At 39.7% G+C, this 21,570-nt stretch overlaps 1 protein-coding gene across 3 annotated transcripts in view; it reads left to right on the top strand.

Annotated features, from left to right (window-relative positions):
- The window catches only part of CD44 (CD44 molecule (IN blood group)), an 83,745-nt gene that overhangs the window by 54,513 nt on the left and 7,662 nt on the right, over window positions 1–21,570 (top strand). For 2 of the 3 annotated variants that reach the window (XM_079102057.1, XM_079102056.1), the window contains 10 exons: window positions 498–608; window positions 1,083–1,199; window positions 3,144–3,272; window positions 4,697–4,828; window positions 8,237–8,338; window positions 10,526–10,618; window positions 11,496–11,699; window positions 14,649–14,702; window positions 18,303–18,374; window positions 20,793–20,871. In XM_079102057.1, coding sequence (XP_078958183.1) covers window positions 498–608; window positions 1,083–1,199; window positions 3,144–3,272; window positions 4,697–4,828; window positions 8,237–8,338; window positions 10,526–10,618; window positions 11,496–11,699; window positions 14,649–14,702; window positions 18,303–18,374; window positions 20,793–20,871 — 1,093 coding nt within the window. The remainder of the gene's footprint in view (window positions 1–497; window positions 609–1,082; window positions 1,200–3,143; window positions 3,273–4,696; window positions 4,829–8,236; window positions 8,339–10,525; window positions 10,619–11,495; window positions 11,700–14,648; window positions 14,703–18,302; window positions 18,375–20,792; window positions 20,872–21,570) is intronic. The other variant, XM_079102058.1, reaches the window with a different exon arrangement.

Below are 21,570 nucleotides of genomic sequence, written 5' to 3'. Positions count from 1 at the left end.
GCTGCTCAGGGTGTTTGTTTCTCCAGCAAAATTACTAACAAATAATGATCATTGTGGTATAATTTTCAGTCACCTGTTTCTTCAGTGTAAGGAGCTATAGGTAGCACACATGCCTGCGATACCGATTCCTTGGGCTTTCAAAGGCAGAGGGCCACTACAAGTCTGCATGGATGGGCAAAACTCTGTCATCTCTAGTGATCCTTGGTGGAGGGCTGGTGTATTCAAAGCTGTTCTTCTTTGGCTGCTTTCTTCAGAAGATCTCATGTTCTGAACCACAAGGTATTCTATGACAGAATGCAAAGGACATTGAGATGCTTCACAATATGGCGAATCAAACTGAAGGCACTGTCTTCTTTTCCTCTGTTTCCGCGCAACCATCTATACAACCTGGTATAGATGACTGGTTGTGTAGACTAAGAAGGGATAAATATGCAGTACAAGTTGTGAAGGATCAAGAAATAACTTTTTCCTAATTGCTTCAATCATCGTTATCACAGTTTCAACCACCGCACGGGTTTCTGACCACACAAAACAGAACCAGGACTGGACTCAGTGGAGGCCAAGCCATTCAAATCCAGAAGCACCACTTCAGACAACCACAATGACTGGTAATGGGTTATATGTAATTAACTAAAGATATTTTTTTCTTCAAAGTCTATGATGCTGCAAAGATCAACCATTAGGACACAGTGGAAAATTTATTTAATGTCACCTCGCAGATTCTTAGTGAACTTTCATGAGGATGCGCCATTCCACTTAAGAGTCATTTATCAGTTATACCGTCTGGGCACAAGATAGTTTATGTGGCTTTATGATAAAATGAAAACATTTGAATGGTTTATGGCATGGTCTCTGACAAAGTGTTTATGGTGGAATAACAAGTAATCATGAAGAAATTTCCTGCCCGTTCATTTTCTTTTGGGACATATTAGTGAAATCATTCAAATTTATTGAGAGTAGATGCTCAGAAGTAGTGTTCAGACATTGAACCATTAGATGGCATGTACTTAAGTGGAAGAAGAAAACCATTAAAAGTTGGTTGATAAAAAAAATCACAGCATGTATAATCATCATCATAACAGATGTAGAAAAAAATGACCCCAGTGCTCAAGGAGAAAACCGGACCCAGAAACCACAGCCTCCCCTCATTCACCATGAGCATCAGGATGAAGAGGAGGCCCCACATTCAACAAGCGCAAGTAAGAAGGATGGCGGTTGGCAACTCTGGTGTACATGGGTTAGAGAAGACATTCCAGGGACTAAGGAAGACCTAGTTTAGACATTGGCCACACTCTCTATCTCTGAAAATGAACAGTCATTTTCTCTGCAGAGCCTGAAAAAGGGCCAAATATGCATACGATTTTTAGAAACTGGAAGAGAAATGCTAACTTGTCAGGTTGCTCAAAAGACCAAAATGTTTAAAAACTATATGAGATACAGCTTTGTGTTAAAGATTCTTAGATTTTCCATTTGGGCGATTTGTGTGTGTTTATGGAAATGTATGGGGAAGATGGTATTCTTTGAGTGCTTCGTGGAGGATCTGGAAGGAAAGGTTGACAAATAGCAGGATCTTTGGAATACTTCTTTTCTGTGAAGATCTGTGATAAATCCAGTTTCTTTTTCATATTCTCTTCCTTGCTCTGTTGTAGAATGGCATTCCTTGAACTCTTGGAGGAAAGTCAGTAATATGCATGGTCTACATTTGAATTCTACAACTGCTCTTTTTCTGTTTTCAAATCCAGGGGAACTTGGGGAAGGCTTTGATGCTCTTACTGTCGTTACTCTTTGTGCACAAACCCCTCAGGTTTTCTAAAAGAAATCTCCGGTCTCACCATCTGACTATAAAAATAGGACGAAAATAGAAAAAGTAAAAAATATGTTCTCTTCTTTCAGATTTGTAACTCTGAGAGACGTCTACCTTATTTGGAATAAAGTAGGCTTTTGTTTGAGATAACAGTTTGTAGCATTTTTAAAACTGTGGTTCAACTACCACTCTCAACAGCCTTGAATATCCCTTAAGGAGAAATGTAAGAAACAGTGACTTAGAAGCCAAAGGAACTTTTGGGAATCACTAGTTTGAGGGATCCAAGACAACCAAAGAAAAATTTAGGACACAGTTCACTCAATATGTCCAACAGGCCTCACATCTGATTCCTTAGCCCAATATATTTGCTATATGCATAATGATTGTGAGTGGTGTTAACAATGAAGAGTTCTGACAGAAAAAGAAATGGACTTGGCCTTTTTCACTTAGCATGATATTTTCCAACTTCATCCACTTACTAGCAAATGCCATAATTTTATTCTTCTTTATGGCTGAGTAATCTACATTGTGTACAACCATAGAAATGAAAAGTTGTACCCCATTTGTGTACAATGAATCAAAATGTGTCAGTAAAAATGAAAAAAATATTTTAATTAAAAAAATAACTTCTTAAAAAAAAAAGAAAGAAAAAGGAATGGAGAGATAGAAATCTCTTTAGTCCCCTTTGGGCACTAGCAGTATGTCTTAGAGGTTATTCCAAACAGTCTGTACTGACGCAGAACACTGCTTAAGAGACTTGGAATTGATGATGCACCTAATGTCAGAAGGTGGTGGTTTGAGGACGTTGCCACATGACTTATAGGTCAGTGTTGTGACTCCCAGTCATTCCAATAGCTTTCATGATGGATAAGGCCATGGCTGGTACATTTCTGTCAAGTGTGCCATAGGGGATGTGACCCATTTGAGCTGTCCTGTTTCATTCATATCATAAGTTGTTATTCAATATATTTCTGCCTCCAAAGTCAGCAAAGAGTTTATTCTTTGAACAGTTCTCTTAGGATATGTGAGGCCACCCACTACAGTAAGGTAAGAATAGCACTGGGAATTCACAGGCTATGGTCTGGTCCAAACTTTGCACTGATCCAGCCACATAATTTTGAGCAAATTAAAATTTATTTGGACCCCAGTTTTTTTCATCTGAGAAATTAAGGCACTGGACCATTTCATTTCTAATATTCCTTTCTGAATATTAGTGGCCTATCTGCTTCTTGTCTTCATCTTCTTCCTTCTCTCCTCATGAGTCTATGCCCTTACAGTATAAGAGCTATTGATGAGGAAACTGGACAATGATGGCTCACGATTGACATTCTTCTCACAGCTTGGGCAACTTCTAGTAGTACAACAGAAGAAGCAACTACCCAGAGAGAACAGTGGTTGGGGAATGGATGGCATGGGGGATATCACCAAACACCCAAAGAAGACTCTCATTCAACAGCAGGGACAACTGGTAATGGATGGTTTAATAAGCAGACTTGGGTGGGAACTTCCTTTTGAGTTAAATATTGAGCACTAAGGACACTAAACAAAAGAATAATGAAGGAATTGTCATGTTAGATTTCATGTTGCAGTGAACACAGAGGCAAACCCTAACTGCTCCTAAAAATCACCTTAGCAGGAATAACTACAAGCGCACAAAGGAAACATGGGGAATATGTCCCCAAGAATGTCACTTTCAGATCTAACTTTGGGCATCCCTTAGTGAGATTATAACAGAGACACTGAGCTTATAAAATACTCCCTTTTGTAAAGAAATCTGATGCAGTCCCATCTTTACAGTATGGGTGTGTGAAACACTAGGCTTCTGAGAAAGAATGTTGTTAGAACCCTAGAGTATAAAGAAGTAGATCCAGACATTATGAGAAAAAGGACACCTGGTTGACATCATTTGGTCTTTTGTTCATATCTGTTTGGTGATTTCTCCTTGAGTGTACCATTTTTTTTCCCTCTTATTTATAACCAAGCCACATCCTCTATTCTTGAATTGTGGGATTGTAGAAATCGGACTCAAGTCTCATCTCTCTAAGTGATGCCCGATCACTTGGTTCTGCAAGCTCGTATGCATGATTCTTTGGTCTGCATGACTTAAGGTTTGAGATACACCCTGCTTTGCAAAGAATGTGAATTTCACATTCTTACTTGCTATCAGTTGGGAATATTTCCATGTTTCCATTTGCAATATAGAATATAATGCATAATATCATTCCAGTGCATGGCAACTTTTGAATGAATTCCTTGTAGAGCAATGGATTCAGTGGCTGGCTATGTGGTATGGTTGTTGCTGGGGAGATACTGTTGTGAGCTTTTCTATCTATACTTCTCCATTGGTGCAGAATGAAGCAGAGGCATGAGCCACATTGCTATATGTCATTTGTGCCATGAGTCCCATTGTTAGAAGGTAATGTTTCTAATGATTTCATTCATGCTTTGGTGATGAATGGCATTTACTCTCATGTTTATCCCATGGCAATCTGTTATCTGTCTGATTCCTTCTCTAAACCACTGTCAGTCTGTTATGCATTTTGCTGGAATGTGGTTTTCTCCACATGACATCATGCACTTGGGCACTTGTACTTTCCCCTTAAGGAGATTGCAACAGCAGGGATCAAGAACTGCTTCTTCCTCTTCCCATCCTCTGTCCACTGCAGAAGTTGTTAATGCTTTGTGTCCTCCAGTTCACATGCCAGTTGCCAAGAAAATGTGCATGAATGAACCCAAACCTGCTAAAACATTCTGTCTATGAAATTTCTTTGTCCTGGGTACTGGAAAGATAGTTTCATTGTTTTGTCCAGAGAATCTTTTGAAAAATATCAGTGTGTCCCTGGCCAAATGTCAATTAACACTTTGACAATTGCTTGAACTGCATTGTCACAGCAGCCTCAGCCCATGACGGCCATCCAGATGAAAGAATGACAACACAGAGTCAAGAGGACAATTTCTGGACTGATTTCTTTGACCCAATCTCACATCCAATGGGACGAGGTCATCAGACAGAAAGAATGATGGGTAATAGCCTCTGAACCTTTGAATATATTATGTTTTTAAATCATATGGTTATTTCTCCTGGTAATGTGTCCTTGGTTTTAGACCAATCTACTTTCCTTAGCAACTTAAAGTTTCTTCAGAACTCAATTTTCTCGGTAGAAGAGATAAGCATATTCGCCCAAATATGAAGTCCTGAGATTAGAATAAAGAATTTTGCAGGAGGGTTACAGAATGATTATTTATAGACTGTGGAAGTGAAAGTCTTTTCCCATGTGAAGGGGGTAGTCCAAGATTTTTATTCCATTTACTTCTAAGCACAAGGTTTTCAAAAGAACAAGATTATGGATTAAGTGACTATTTCCATTGTAGACTCTGAGAAATAACTTGTCTTTGGCAGAGAAATCACAGAGGTTCCAAAGAGTTGGTGAGGAGTTATCCCAGAGAAGTAACTAAAAGGCTCAGAAAACCTGATTATTCTTGTCACTTTTAGAGATAATTTGGTATCCAGTGATTTGGGATTTAGACTATTCTTGGCCTTCAGTGAATGGTCATGAATTTAATGGGTGAACGAATTTTAAATGAGATGGAATTCCTGTCTTCTTAAATACCCTTCTTTCTTATTTACCTATGAGCAAGTCAAAAAGAGAGAAAAAGACACTAGTTATTGTTCTGAAAGAGTAGAAGATCATGAATTTATTCGACCAACTTGTATGCTTACAGGGGATTTTTCTTCATCATAACAGGTGACAGCTTGTTTGGGAGAAACTTCAAGAATTGGTAGCATGTAGCGCCCCTCTTTTATCCGTAGTTAATAAGTTGAATAATCCACGCTTCTTACTATATATGTGAATAGAATTACTCAGGTTAATTTTTTAACAAATTGTCCTTATCAGAGAAATGTAACATTCCAAAAAGGGGATATAGCAAAATAACCAATATGGAGATGTGACTTTTCAGTCATGGAATTCAACATATTATTTGAGTGTAAATTACCAGGCAAATGCATAATCCAAATTTATTGAAATGCATTCCAAGAAAACAACAGCTACGTCTCTTGGTATTGAATAATGACAAAGTTGTCTCCAAAAAGAATTGAATAATTTCTATACTTTTGTTTCTTTAGAACACTCTTGTTTAGCCCAGTGTTAGTTATCCAAATCTCTCTTAAAGTACAATGTGTATTAAATATCTGCTAATGTGCAAGGCATTATGAAGACCCAGGATGTATAATTTATAGCCCTTGCTCTTTAAGAAACAAAATTAGCTGGCCAAATAAAACATTTAGCATCAAAATAGATCTAGCAATGTGAAGCAGTAAGTAAGAGTTGTGAAATCAATATTGCCAACAATAAATGCTAAAGAAATTCAGAGCATCCTACACCATCCAGAGAGCATTAGAGGAAGACAGATTGGATCTGGTTTTTGAAAAATGAAAAAAACTTGGGTAATCAGGGAAAGGAAGTAGAAGTTTTTCTTTAATTTTTTTATGGACTGCATTTTTGATTCATTGTACACAAATGGGGTACATCATTTCATTTCTATGGTTGTGCATGATGTAGATTCATACCATTCGTGTAATCATACATGTACATAGGGTAATGATGACTGTCTCATTCCACCATCTTTCATAACCCTGCTCATTTCCCTCTACGTAATCTAAAGTTCCTTCATTCTTCTCTCATCCCCACCCCCCACCCCCATTATATATCATCATCCACTTATCAGGGAAAACATTTGACCTTTGGTTTTTCGGGATTGATTTAATTCACTTAGCATGACATTCTTCAGTTCCTTCCATTTATCTGCAAATGCCATAATATTATTCTTCTTCATGACTGGCACTCCTCAGTTTATACCCAAAGGAATTAAAATTAGCATACTACAGTAACACAGCCATATCAATGTTTATAGCTGCTCAATTCACAATAGCTAGATTGTAGAACCAACCTAGATGCCTTTCAACAAATGAATGGATAAAGCAACTATGGTATATATACACAATGGAATATTATTCAGCCATAAAGAAGAATAATATCATGTAAGTTTTTTTTTTTTTTTTTTAAGAGATTCACATAAGGAGGGCCATGAAAGAAGAAAAGCTAAGGCATAACTATGTCAGATTGGGGGAGTTCATTTGTCATAAGCTAAGTTGAGTTGAATGACCATCCAGGTTGGGCCATTGTGTTGAGTTCCTGAAGTGTCTCACTCAGACCCAGCACACATTTTAATGCAATGTGTCTCCCGTGGGCTCTGATGACATACAATAGGGGAAAAAAGGCAATAGAAGATCCTCAGAATAAAGTAAAGGGTCTTCAAACTAAGGAAGAGAAAGGGATCCTCTTATATGATGAGCATGTCAAGGACAGTAAGTTGGCTTCAACTGAAGAATGGCATGCTACCTCTTGGGGGATTCTAGGTATAAAAAGGAAAATGAACAAGAGTGGCTGGAGCCCATCCACAGGACGTTTTCTGGAATTCTGATTTGAGTTAGTTGGCCTTTCTGCTTTGAAATCTGAAATAGTAGAGTTGGTCATCCCTTTTTTTCTTTCCTACAGAGATCTTGATGATCTCTTCTTCTAGATTGTGAAGGCTTCAGTGCAGATTCGGGTACCCATTATTTCAGCACTTTCTTCCAGAGCCATTTGGAACCAATTCTCTTTCTCCAGAGGCAACAGTGTGGGTGGATTGACTAAATCAGGCCTCCGGCAACACTGGTGGTGTTTATGGATTGTTTGGCCTCTGTTTCACTCAGGACTTGTTATTTCAGCAGAATAGACCTGTAATAACTATTAAAAATAGGATTTCAAACACTTCAGTGAAGGTTCTGCACCATCATCTCTAAAGAGAATAAACTCCAAAGACACCTCATATTTGAGCTTCTGGGAAGAAGCGCTCAGTGACATACACTGCTTCTTATTTCTTGCCCCTGTGTACTTCCTGTAGCCTCTGCCTAGGTAGTATTGTATAATGATTTTATATTTTTATCTACATGCTCATTTTGTGAGACAGAAAAGGACTAAATGAGGGAAAAAGGTTATCTAAAAAGTTATTTTGTCTACTAAGTGAGCAGTGATTCTGTGCGTCTAAAAAAGGCCATGTGCATGGAATGGGACTAGTCACATGTGGGTTATGCTTCTGCCTCTGCAAGGTTTGGGAGTCCTGTCATGTGCTCATGTAGCATCTTTCTAGATTCAGCAAAAACAAACAAAAATCATGGTTTTCAGACAACTCATTCCTCAAGTGAAAGCTGGTTACTTCTCATGACATTCTAGAAATAACAATTCATCCCCATTCTGGAGATATGAATCAGTATGTGCTTTCTTTCCTCTTACCAGTTTCAAATATAAAACTAGCTTGACTGTACAGCATAAATGACCCTTAGGCCATGGGTTAGGGAATAAAGCAATAACACTGATTTAATTCCTTCAGATGTGGACTCCAGTCATAGTACAACGCTTCAGCCTACTGCAGATGCAAACACAGATTTGGTGGAAGACTTCAACAGGACAGGACCTATTTCAGTGACAACTCGTAAGGATAATGACATTCAGCCTTGTTTGTTGACCTATCTTCCTGCTTCAGCTCTTACTTGTGTTGGCCAAGATGTAGTTTGGTGGTGGAACGGTGCATTTTTTGCTGTGTGACTCTGCTCAGTCCAGGGTGTTAAGCTGTCTTTGCGGTCTGTATTTCCCGTGGGTTGTTTAAGCCTGACTTTACCTTCATGCTTTCCCTTCACTCTTGGTGCACTCCAGATTCAATAACTTTATGTAGAAAAAAAAAAAAAAAGGAAGGAAGGAAGGAAGAGAGGAAGATAGAGGAAAAAAGAAGGAAGGAAAGAGAGGAGAGAAGAAGGAAGGAAGGAAGGAAGGAAGGAAGGAAGGAAGGAAGGAAGGAAGGAAGGAAGGAAGGGGAGGAAGAATTAGGAAAAAAGATAAAAATGGATGTCCAAATGCATTCTAAGTCCTTATGTCAGGGACAGCAAAGACCACAGCAAGGACAGAGGTTTCTCTAATTTTTTTTAGCATTAAAAAATCGTAATTTTATTTTTACAACGATCATGATGAAAAACTGCAGTAATTTGTGAGCAAACATACAAGAAAAAGTCACAGAAGCTTGTAAAATGGTTTTCTCTAAAACAGAGAGAAATTCAATCCTGCTTTTCTGAATCACTGACATCAACAAGCTAACGAGCAGCTTTATAAAACCTGTTAGAAACATTATTTTACTAAAACACTTTAGAGCCAAATCTTAGTCATCTTTGGGAAAGATAGCAACATTGATCCCTGGGTCGTCATCTCATCATTTTCAGGTTCTTTGTCATTTTCCCCAGGAATACATTAACCGACCGTCTCCTTTGGATTCCCACCCTTCCTCCAGTAGAGGCAGAGGATTGCGTACATGGTTGTGAAGAAACATTCAGAGTGTCCTAGAGAGTAGGGAAATCACACTGACCCACAGAGGCGGGGCAAGGCACATGTTGACAATTGACAAAGGCGGCAGGGTCCCTGAGTCCCTGTAACAAGAGAAAGGAGCATTTGCTACTAATGCCCCTTTTTCATCACTAAACATTCTGTAGGAAGCAGCATGAAACTTCAAGTAGCCTTGTTTTCCACCACATGTGCAGGGAAACTAGAGATCAGGCTAAAGTCATTCATAATTTCTTGGCAGAATATGAAGGAAATCCAGAATTGAGAGGGTCTCATTTTATTGCTTGCTACTCATAATGGGTAGAGTCTTTTACATGAGCCCTTTAGGCATAGCAGAAGATCAGCTAGCATGTGTTGATTGTCAGCCATGTAAATAGCACAGTGTCAAGCATCAAAGGAGCTGTAAATAAGCCTATGAACTTGCCCCTGCTGATGAAGGACTTGTATTTCCATTTTATGTTTCTTCTGGCTTTTGTTCTGATGTTGTGCTTGGGATTTGGTGGATGTCTGTCTCCCAGTGATGTTTATTTGGTGGTGGACATGGCTGATGGGTGTGTTTTATGGAGTGCTTGCACCTGCAACTCAAAGGTCAGTACCTTTCTTAGAAGAATGTGAATGAAATTAATTCAAAACTCTCAAAGTGATTTCAGATGTGGGTGACGGTTCCACCTCAGAACACTGAGGGTCCTGTGTTTGTCCAGGGAAGCATTTCCTTGGTGCAGTGATGAGAATCCCCATCCACAGAGGAGATCAAAAACCTGATAATAGAATAAAATGGTGTCTTTAACTTGATGATTTTTAGAAGGAGTTATATATTTCCTTGTATAAATTTGATTTGAGTTACTCGAATGGGATCCCTTCTCTTTTGTGGTCACAGGTATACTACATAGTGTTATTTTCCCTACAGTCACATGTGTTGACCCACAATTAGATGCTTTTGACTACTGATGGGAACGCTAAAATTTGAACATTCCTTTTTCATGGCTCCATGTTCTTTGGTTTCCTTGAGCGTCTGGGAGCGATGCTGTTGTGGGACTGGGCTGATCCATGGTGGGTGGAGTTGTGGTTCAGGCTTCACCTTGGCACTTGACCTTGATGGGTTATACTGAGAGACAAAGGAGAAGAGTAGGGACAAAATAGAATTCTTCTGCGTATTTCTCTCAGTCGGGGGAAGTGGTGTGACACATCTTGTTCTCCCCACGCACCTGTCCATGGATCCTCCCTGTTAGCAGATCTCAGAGGACTTGCATTATGGTTCAGAATAACACTGGCTTCATCCTCATTGAAACAGACCACAGTGATTCTCAGAGCTTCTCTACGTCATATGGAGACCTGGAAGAAGACAAAGAGCAAACAACAATTTCTACTATCACATCATCTAGCAGTAAGGATTATAAAGCTCAGTTGGCTTCAGCTATTGATAAAAATCACTAACTTAGGGGTGCTTTTTCCATATCTCTCTTTGGTGGAGGAACCTCAGTTGGCTGTTGATATACTGCTGCTTTTGATCAAAAGGTGCATCTGGTGGTGGTCTCTGAATTTTCTGCTCTGTAGACCTCTTAGAAGCCATTGTACATTAAATGTCAACGATATCGCTTTATCTTAAAGATCAGATTTCTCAAACTCTGTAGAGTTAATGACTTGGTTTAAAAATAACATATTGCTTATATAATATTTGCAATTGATGGAAAAGTCTGATTATAGCACTTTATATTCTTTACATTAAAAATATTATTTTACCATTTGACCTCTGGAACACAACTCTGTGGTGCTGGTGACCGAGAAGCAGTGCCCTCCTGGAAAAGGAAAGAATAATCATTAGCCTTAGGTCTTTGAAATCTTGCATTTTCTATTTCAATTGCAAGCAGTATAATTTTATCTTTCATGCTTTACTTTTCAAAGCTGTGTACCTTCTAGTTCATCGAAGGTGGAGCCAATTGAGAAAGAGCTCAAAATTGTCCAGTACCTGAGTTGACCTCAAGGCCACAGTTGTAGTGGCATAAGCCCTACCTTAACACCTGGCTTGATATTTCAACGAAGGCTTCTTCTGGGTATTGGGATCGCTTCTGTTGAGTACTGCACAGGTGGCATCTATTGAAAACTAATCAATTTTGTTCAGTAGTGTGACAAACTTCACTGCCTTTTGCTTTTGCTCTTGGATAGTGGAATGATTTTGCAGCAATTTTGCACTCTGAAAAGAAGCACATGGTGGGTGGTGATCTTACACATGTGGGTTTTCCATCGATTCCACCTCCACGCAGATAGGAATGATGGCAGAGGTGGAAGAAGAGGTGGAAATCTTCCTGAAGACTCAACTACCTCACTGGAAGGTAAAACCTCTCATTCCCCAGACACAAGGGGAAATAGGACCCTCGTCCCAGTGACCCCTGCTCAGACTGGGGCCTCCAGAGTTACTGAAGTTCCTGTTGGAGATTTCACCTCTAATGTTGATGGCTTTCTATCAGGTAATTTGGCCATTTGTTATCTGCTTTGCTTTCTTTACAGAGAGAAACCACATATACTTTCCTATTAAAGGGCTATTTTCTATGTAGGCTGTGATTACGTGACTCTGTGACATGGCAATAGCTTTCATCTTGATCGTCAATTCTACTACCAGTAAACTCAGATTTATTTAAGATAAAATAATGTTTCCATTTTCCAGTGTACGTCACATTTTCTTGTGTGTGACTTGGTTGTTATGGTGGGATTTCTTTCCTTATCTTATTCCTTATCTGGTGATACAGCAAGTTGAACCACATGAAATTGATGCTTTGTGGAAATAATTGAATATTGGCAATTTCCTTTGATTCAACTAATATATGCTGCCTATCTATTATGGTTCACCCAACATACGAACAATTTCCTCTAGTATCTTCTTTCTTAAATTATCTTTTCTTGGTGATGGATTGATCAATTTTACTTTTGGTGACGGGCTGGTGGATAATCTCTTCTAGTTATGATGCACTTAAAACTCCAGGATTTGATCTACTATTAATGAATAGAAACCACTCCTTTTATTGTAATGGCAAAGACATGATTTATTCAATTAAGTTTGATATGGACTTAGAATGAGACTTCTCAAATAAGCAGTTCCATACTTATTCTTTTATTTGTTTCTCAAAGGGGAACTGGAGAACATTCACTCTAGTTCAGAAACTAAAAACCAATTCTGTCTTCCTAGTATCAGCTTCTTGAGTACTTCTTATCGATCACTAACACATTAAAAATGAGCGAATTTAAATATACATTACTTTAATCGCAGAGACCCTCCATCCACCACCTTCCCCTCCAAAGAAGGAAAAAATATGAAACCTAATATGTAATACAGGTGGCTGTGTGATGCTGTGCCTGCTATAAGAAAAGAAAATCCAGAATGTTACCCGCTGGGCCTTTTTGGGGGGCTGCCCACCCCAGGGCTTCAAGGAAAACAGTTTTAAAAATGCTGACCTTAGCAATATGGAAAGACAGAGTCACCTTACATTTCTTGGTTTTTTTCTTTATCCTGGTCCTGCTCTTTCTTATTAAAAACTCCAAGTATCATTGTTGATTTTCTTCTGGAGAAGAGAATGTTAAAAGTACTACCTCTTTTCTCTTAGCAAAATAAGGTCTGTTGTGCAACCTAATGGATTTAAACTTTAAACAGCTATTTTATTAGTTACAGTATTCTAGAATGTGGAGGTCCTCTCTGCCATGTCTCGGATGGAGGAGGAAAGGGTTAACTGCCAGAGGAGGATGTTGGTGTTTTTTCTATCTATTACCCAAAAAACTTATCTACTCAATAAACACACAAGCCAATACTCTTTTTATATGAGAGGGGGCATGACAGGTCTGGCCATACCAGCTCTGGCCTTTTACAACAACCTGGAGTCTCCCAACTCTACTTTATTTATAATATACAGGTAAAGGGGGCAAGGACTGGGAGGAGCTGTTTCTATGATGGACAGGATAGGATGGAGTTAGGGGAGCCATTCTCTTAGGGGGAAAATTCCAGAAGGAGACAGGGAACCACTCGCACGCAGCACCACATGCTTCCTGGCAGTTCCTAGAAGCCAGGTCTTTGCGTCCCATGGCCCAACCTAGTCTGATTCTGCTAAATAAGAACAGCTTCCCACACTAGAATGCTTACAGAACCTTGTGATAAAATGCCTTCTACACAATCTGTATTCCCAGACACTGATCCCTTCAATGTAGTGAGCAAGAGGTGGTGACGTGGACAGATATTCCATGGTTCACCATGGATTAAATGATTAGTGAATAATCTGATTCCCATCCTTAGTTTTCTTTCAAACACTCATATAAGTGTATTTCTACCCATACATTTTCTCAGTCTCTATGTTTATAGGGTTAAGAACTAAAACATTCAGAATCTTGGTGGCTGTGCTTGGTGATGGTGGTGGTGATGGTGGTGGTGATGGTGGTGGTGATTTTGGTAGCAGGGCTTAACAAGGGGGCATTTCAGGAAGTTCTGTTTTCTGTTATTCTAACCATCAACCAAGGAACAAAGCAATCTCTCTAATATAATTATGAGGGGGTAAATGAAGATGACCAGGTTACTGTGTATTCTTTTCAGGCACCTTCTTAATGACAATTATAGCCACTTTATGATACCATTGTCTTGATTTTTTAAAACAAGATTCTAGTATGTTTTGAAAAATGGTGTTGGGGTGGGGTGGAAAAGCCAGGAAGGTTCCATAGTCTAAATCCAAGTTTCAATATGTGGATATAGATTTTAGAAATTCCTGAGTTTGTCTCAGTTTAAGCTTCCTAGTAATAGATGTTCAAGAAGATGGGATTATATTAACTATTAGTATTGAAAATATAGACTTGACTTTTGAAAAATCATTAGGAACTTATTCACATAATATCATCTCACAATTTATTTTTTCACTTACTTTTTTTTTACCCTTTTCCTCTAAATAAGTGGTTAACTTTTCTTTCTGAATATTTACATCATTCAGTCACAAGAACTTTTTATTGCAACCCATTTTCTGCCTCCAAGAAATCTCTTTAAGTGTTCCCTTCCCTGAGTCAGAGTACACACATTTCTAGTGATCACAATTCTCATAATCCAGCTCCTAGAGTCCTTATTTAAAATACACAATGTCTAGTTCCAACCTCAGACCTGGGAAGGCATCATATTTTTGTGGGAGAGTTCTTTGCCAGTTCTTGTATTTCTACCAAAAGCACATTTCCTAGGGTCATCCTTGAGGACCTGTGCTACCTCGGCTCCCTTAATTCTGATTAAAGTTCTAGTTCACTCATCGTTGGACCAAACAGGGAGCAGCATTAATATCATAGACCCATTCCAGTCTCTTACCATCATTCCTTGCTTACCTTTTAAAGGCCAAACTTAGTGATGGGCTTTATGAAAATGCAAGTGCACCATACTGACCTTGTGTCATTGCTCATGACAGGAGACCAAGATGCCAGTGGGAGGTCCCATACCACACATGGATCTGGATCAGCTGGTGAGTTTGAAAGTGCTGTAGTCATTTACTGTTATAATCATTGAACCTGAAGAGTACTGGTGAAGTATGAGTCAGCGTCTCTAGAGAACTTGTTCACACTTTTTGAGCATGCATTACCATTGCCGGAGGGTGTAGTAAGTCACATTGCAGGGGCTCCACCCTGAAAGTTTCTAATTCAGTAGGTCTGGGGTGCAGCCCAAGTATTTGTATTTCTATTAAATTCCCTGGTAATGCTGATGCTTCTGGGACAGGGACCACCCTTTGAGAACTACTGCTCTGGAGGCAAGTCTTCCATCTGAAAGGATCAGCAAGAATTCAAGCAGGGCCACTAGGTTAACAACATTGCCATCTGCCAGAATGACTAAGAGTGTGAGTCTGAAATAAGAATAGCCTCTGTTTGGCCCCAGTTCCTCTACATACTAACTGAGAAAGATGCATAAGGGTCTGAGATTCAATTTCCGATCTAATAAACTTGGGATAATTTGTCCCGGGGCATTGATTTAAAGACTAAATAATAGAATACATGTAAAATACTCAGCATAATCCCTAGCCCATGATACAATGACTCACATTTAAGAGTTTACTGAGTGCCAACAGCACTGTACAAAACATTTTACATGTTAGACCATAAGAAATTTCTGCTTCTGCTATTTCTATAAGGCAATAATAGCCAATGTCAACAAATTCAGAGTTCATCTAATATTAATTTATTTAATTATACTATAAACCCTGTCACATACATAAGGGCCATTATTATTCCCATATTTCAGATGAGGAAACTAAGGTTTAGACAGGGTAAATAACCTGGCCAAGTTGTCGTGACCATTGAGTGGCAGTCAGGTGTTAAGCCCAGAGGTTCATTGCCTCTCCTAAGCACAGTCTAGAGGAAGCAATCCATCATGACCATAGTTACTGCCGGGCCTACATTATTAAATAGACCCCTGTTTGCTCTGACTCAGATCAGCCCTGGAAACAGTATTTCAGGCAGCAAAAGTCTGACACAAGGCAGCTTTACTTGTGACCTCTAATGCTGAGGCTAGTGAAAGACTCTCAGGGCTGCCTTCTGTGGTCCCCCTGAGCATCACAAATCCAGGTGACCTCAGACAAACCAGTTAATCTATGTAAATTATCACCCTCCCCTTCATGCCCAAGTTGGGGCAAGGGTTGCCTCCAGATTAAAAACCAATCTGAAAATGGATAGTGACATGGTAGCTTTGATAATAACCTTTTGTGGAAGTGTAGGGCTCATCCAAAATACTTCTGAAGTAGAGACAGAAGTTGAAGCCTCCTTGGGTAGGGCACTTGACCTTTCCCAGCCTCAGTTCCTTATTAGTAAAGAGAAGATCAGATAACTAGCCTCAATTACCCCCTAGAGTTCTTATAAGCAGCACAAGGTGTCAGGAATGTGGAAGTATTTTGGAAACAGTAGGGAGTTATTATTCAAAGTTCTGCTCTTTGAAACCAAAAGACTCCAGTTACTCTTAAGTGTGGTCCTTGGACAGGCAGCAGAGACATCACCCAGGAGTTGGCTAGAAATGCAGGATCTCTGGCCAATCCAGACAGACTGAATCAGCATTTGCATTTAACACCCCCCAGGTGGTTTGTCTGTAAGTCCAAGTTTGAGAAGCTCTGTCCTTCACTGTCATTCTCAGCTGAAGCCCCGTGACTGATCTCTGTGCACATGTCTCAGGTTGGGTCTCATCTCCCAGCTAAAGTGCCTGGTGCCCCTCTTTGCAGAACTTGCTCTCCCTGCCAGTCCTACCCTGATGGATTTGTGGACCTCTGGGGCACAAGGGAGGCCTGCTGCACTTGTCCATCCTCTTCAGCTTTTGCTTGAAGTGAGAACCTGGTGGGCGGGAGTCGGCCTCTTTGTTTGGCTCCTGTGCCGGTGTCTATTGTTCAAACAGGAGGTTTCATCTTGTTGTGTACACACCCAGATCTTTCCTTGCTGGGAGCACTTTTTTGTAAAATCAAAATAAAGAGATTATGATCTATTAATGGCCTCCCTTTCAAATATCAAAGGCTGCTGTGAGTCAGGGGGGAAAAAAAAAGACCAGAGAGAGTGACTGTACCTTAGGTGCTTTCCAAGGCCAAAGATCTCCAACTTAGATGGCCAATATCCCACGACTCGTGCAGGTGAAGACCTGCCAATGACCAAGGACCCCGGGAGGCACATAGGGTAAGTGCTTTGGATTCCTTTGCCGGTTTGTGAAGTTAAAGGCCATTGTCAAATGGGCTGGATTATGTTGAAATAGTAAGACATCTGGTAAGAATTTGCTCCATTATGAGTTTTAACAAAAACATCAAATTATATCAACAGGAGTCTTCCTATCCCAAATAATCATTGTAATCAAGATTTCAGCATCTGTTCTGCAGAGTCCAAGGTCTGACTCTCTAAGAAAAGCTTTTCATTTAAGTCCCTGCTGTCTTCATCCACTGACTGGCTAGCCACCTGAGCTTTCTCCCCTCAGTGACCTCGGGGTCTATGGCAGGTTCCCATTTGCTAGAGGAAAAAGCTCACTTTGGTAGGACATTTTCAAATTTTGCTGTCAAGGAGTAGAGGAAGCCTGAAAAAGCAAAAGCACACAAAATTCATGAAACTTTAATTTAGGTTAAGTCCCTTAGCAAGGTGTCTTAGAAGTTTTTTTTTTTAAATTATTTTAATGAGATGCCCTTCTCATTTTGAAAGCCACCTGTTGTTTCGACTTGTGGACTGTATGTCTTGAAATGCTTCCCTCAAATTTGGGATCAGTTCCTTAGTGTTACTGTTCAGTAGTAGAAAATGTTCATTTTTCCAACAAAGGTGTGTTTCACTAATACGTTGACAGGGAATCTACTAGAGTGATTGTTTTTCATTGACAGAAAGGGCCATTGTTCTCAGATCCTTATTGTTTAGTGTTTGTTTTGGCTTCTGTGATGATATTAGATGTGATCTTTAGATTCACTTTGGACATTCTGGAGCATATGCATCCCCTAGAGATAGTGTTAAAATGGAAGCCTGATTTGATAGGTTTGTAGTCAGGTCTAACATTCTGCATTCCTAGTGAACTCCCAAGTGATGGCTATGCTGCTGGCCTAGGGGACACACTTCGAGTAGTAAGGTCCTAAATTACGCCAAGAGATTAATAACTATGCACAACTACCATTATTGTATTGTTCTTTAAGTCTCTATAAAATGATGATTAAGTAGATTCTATTATTATCCCCATTTTATCAGTGAGAAAACCAAGACTTAGGGAGGATCATTTGACCCAGCACATATTGTTAGCAAGAGGCAGATGTAGGCCTGGAATCCAAGGCTGCCCCGCTAGAGCCCAAAGTCTTAACCACTGCCCAACACAGCTTCTAAGAATTTTCATGTTCCTTGACACAAAATAACGTTTCTAAACCTTACCCTTAATTACACTGAACTTTCGTGGGGTGGGTTGTCTGAATTGCAATGTCTTTTATATAACACTATAAATGTCTGTGGCTTCAATCTATAAATAGTTTCTCAGTGATGCAGACCTTGAACTTGGCCCCCCACGTGCTGCTCTGGAAAGAACTCCTGGTTATGCATTCCAAACTGGAGCTAAGAGATCTTGTTGCTTTTCCCCTTAGGACACTCAAGCGGGAGTCAAGAAGGTGGGCCAAGTACAACTTCTGGGCCTATAAGGAAACCCCACATTCCAGGTGAGTTTCAAACAGAGAAGCAAAAGATGATATTTAAAGCAAATTTCTGAGAATGTTCCCGGAAGAAGAAGAGACACAATTAAATGCCTGTTTTCCTAAATTAAAGTCCTTTGAAGCTGATGGCTTCTCTTTGAAAGTTTAAGAATGAATGAGATTCCCATGCTTCTCGGAGGAAAAGGATGGAACACTCTTTTTTCCTCGGTCCCCTGGGTCACCTCGATGAGCTGAGCTCACATTCAGACCTGTTCCTGGCCTGTCTCAGAGGAGTGCCGTGTTTACTAAAGTTTCCTTTACAAATGAGTGATCATCAGAACTCTCCTAGGACTTTCCTATTCCCATCCAGTCTCCCCTCTATTTCTTGGGCTGGAAAATTTTTTTTCTTTTTGAATTGCAGACAAGGGGGAGATATAAGGACCATCTGTGTTAGGTGAAGGGAAAACATTCTTCTTTTCCCTACATTGCTTTTTTCTTGAGGATCAATCCACTGATCCAGCCAAAAGAAGCTTTGCAGAAAATATTACACGTGCACACAGTGAGGTGGGTGGACACCTGACTTTCAAGAATGTCAAGATTTGTGACATCTGATGCAAATTCTTTATTTGGCTCAGGATCAAAACTGACCATTTGTAAAGGGGGATCTCAGAAAGGAAGGGCTCACCCAGTGTTGTAAATTACCCTTTTAATTCTCCCCTCTTTGGAGGTCTCCAAACTGAGCCACCCTTGGGGAAAGAGAAGAATGTGGTATTTGCCTGGCTCCTTTGCCTCAGCTTGTCTGTGTACACTTGAAGGCAGAGACTCTGGAGAGAGGGGACCAGCTGCCAGGGAGGAGGGCAGAGGCAGGAAGCTGTAATTGGCAGTAGGAGTCTTCCCAGCTCAAGTGAGAGTGAATGGAATGTGGGACATCTCAGGACTAGAGACCAGGCCAGGGTGGGGGGTGGGCTGGAGAAACAGTACACTCCCCTCAGGCTCCCCACCCACCTGAGGTGAGCCAAGGGGGTACCCAGCAGGAAATGGGAGGAAACCAAGACTTCTCAAACAAAGTGGACAATGAATGACTTTTCATCTTTTTTTTTCCTCGAGCCCTGGTTCATTGCAGACATATGGATTTATTCCACTTGCCAAGTCCTTTTAATCCTATTAAAGCCTGATTTAAAACAAGTGTATAGTGTTTCATTAGTGCACAGTCACACATAGTATCAAAGAGATTTTAGAAAATACAACTAAATAAATGGATGATAATGAGTCACCATTTTCTATCGCACCATTCAGAAGCTCCATGGTTACCATTTTCATCTAAGTGCTTCCTGTCATCTTTCAATGGAATTTATGAACAAAAATAGGACAGTATCATGCATGTTGTCTGGTCAACCATTCCTGGTGGTTGACCAAAGCTTTCCACGTTATTGAATATTTTCCCCCTGTATTCTATACTTAATACAATGGATATATCTTATGTTTCTGTAAGAATAAAACAACTGTTCTTTAATTTCTTGACCTTTGCAAGAAACAGTATATTAGAGATACTAAAAGGCATTGGACTATTGGTTGCCATCCATCACACACATCCAACACTATTTTATTAACGTTGGGTCCAGCTAGAGTTTCTATATTTCTTTTTTTTTTTTTTTTTTGTAATTACTTTATTTTTTATTTGTTGTGTTTAGATATACATAACAGTAGGGTATATTTTGACATATTATTCATACATGGGTGCAACCCATTACAATTCTAATTCCATTCTTGTGGCTGAACATGATGTGGCATTACACTGAATATGTATTCATATATGAGTATAGGAAAGTTATATCCCATTCATTCTACTACTGTCTTTCCTATTCCCATCCCTTACCACTGGATATTATTCTAAACAATACAGTAAGGTGCATCTTTACAGCTAATTTTGAGGTCCTATAAGTTCCTGGAAGTATAACTATTGGATCAAAAGCATGAATATTTTGAAACCTTTTCCAAGTGGGGCCAAATGATCCTCATTGAGTGTGCACAGATTCACCCTCTTTCCAACTCCAGTGCCGTGTCCTTTGCCACACTCACTAGAATATGACCTTGATTTTTGTTTAGATTATTTCTTTCCAAAGAAGCACACATTTCCTTTAATCTATTGAATAATATTGCACCAAAGGCATCTACAAGTTTCAACAAGTCACTCTACCTGTTTTTGGAAAACCCTTTCTCATGGCAGGACTTGAAAATGCTGACTGATGATGAAAGATTAATTCAAGAGGCCTGTTGGACCAGCACCTACATAAAAATTCCTCTTTTAGAATGACTTACCTGTTGGTTGGACCTTTTAGTTGGAGGGCTCTCAGTGGTTCTTATTTGAAACAGGTCAATTTTTAAACTGCATTTTTGGTTTTACAAAGTCCATTTCCAAAGCTCACATGTGTTCATTCACACCAGAATGGCTGATCATCTTGGCATCCCTCTTGGCCCTGGCTTTGATTCTTGCAGTTTGCATTGCTGTCAACAGTCGGAGAAGGTAAGAGGATGCTTCATGGGACCTGCAACTTCGAAGGTATCATTTAACCTGAGGCTCTGTGTCCTTGCTGCTCAGAGTGTGATTCTTGTGACCAGCAGCCTTGGCTTCCTGGAACTTGTTAGAAATGCAGAATCTCAGTCCCAAACCCAGATCTCCTGTCTCAGAGTTTACATTTTAATAAGATCCCAGGGCTTGGTGGGCATGTTACAGTTTAAGAAACTTTTCTGTCCATTTAGAGAAAGGCGACATTCGTAATTAGCCCCACCCCCACTACTTTTAAATGGTTGAATCTCACGGTTCTTAATTTTTGCAGAGTTAAATCTAATGAAGACTGTCTCTCATAAAAGTTATGAAATATCTCACAGGTAATGCACATAGAAGTATATGATTTCATACATTGATTTGTTAAACATTTATTAAGTGTTTTTATGATTTACAAACTATATAAAGATTCAGCCTATCTGAGGCCCATGGAAACTTCCAGAACCCTTGCCTGAAGCAAGCATTAATTTTGTGTGTCTTGTTTTTTTTTTTTTGTAATGATGTTTTCTATTTTCTGGAAGTTACGATTGAAAGAAGTCAGGTTATAGCCTAGGAAAACTTGCTAACAGTGAGAGCCATGGAAGAACAATGAAGAACTTTCTTTAGGAAAGTGCATAAAGACAGATCACTCCATAGAATGGGCAAGTGGACTTTGTC

Source organism: Sciurus vulgaris (assembly GCF_902686455.1).
Source record: "Sciurus vulgaris genome assembly, chromosome: 11".
Lineage (NCBI taxonomy): Eukaryota > Metazoa > Chordata > Mammalia > Rodentia > Sciuridae > Sciurus > Sciurus vulgaris.
The sequence above is the reverse complement of the archived record's forward strand: the minus strand, read 5'-3'. Positions and strand labels throughout refer to the sequence as shown.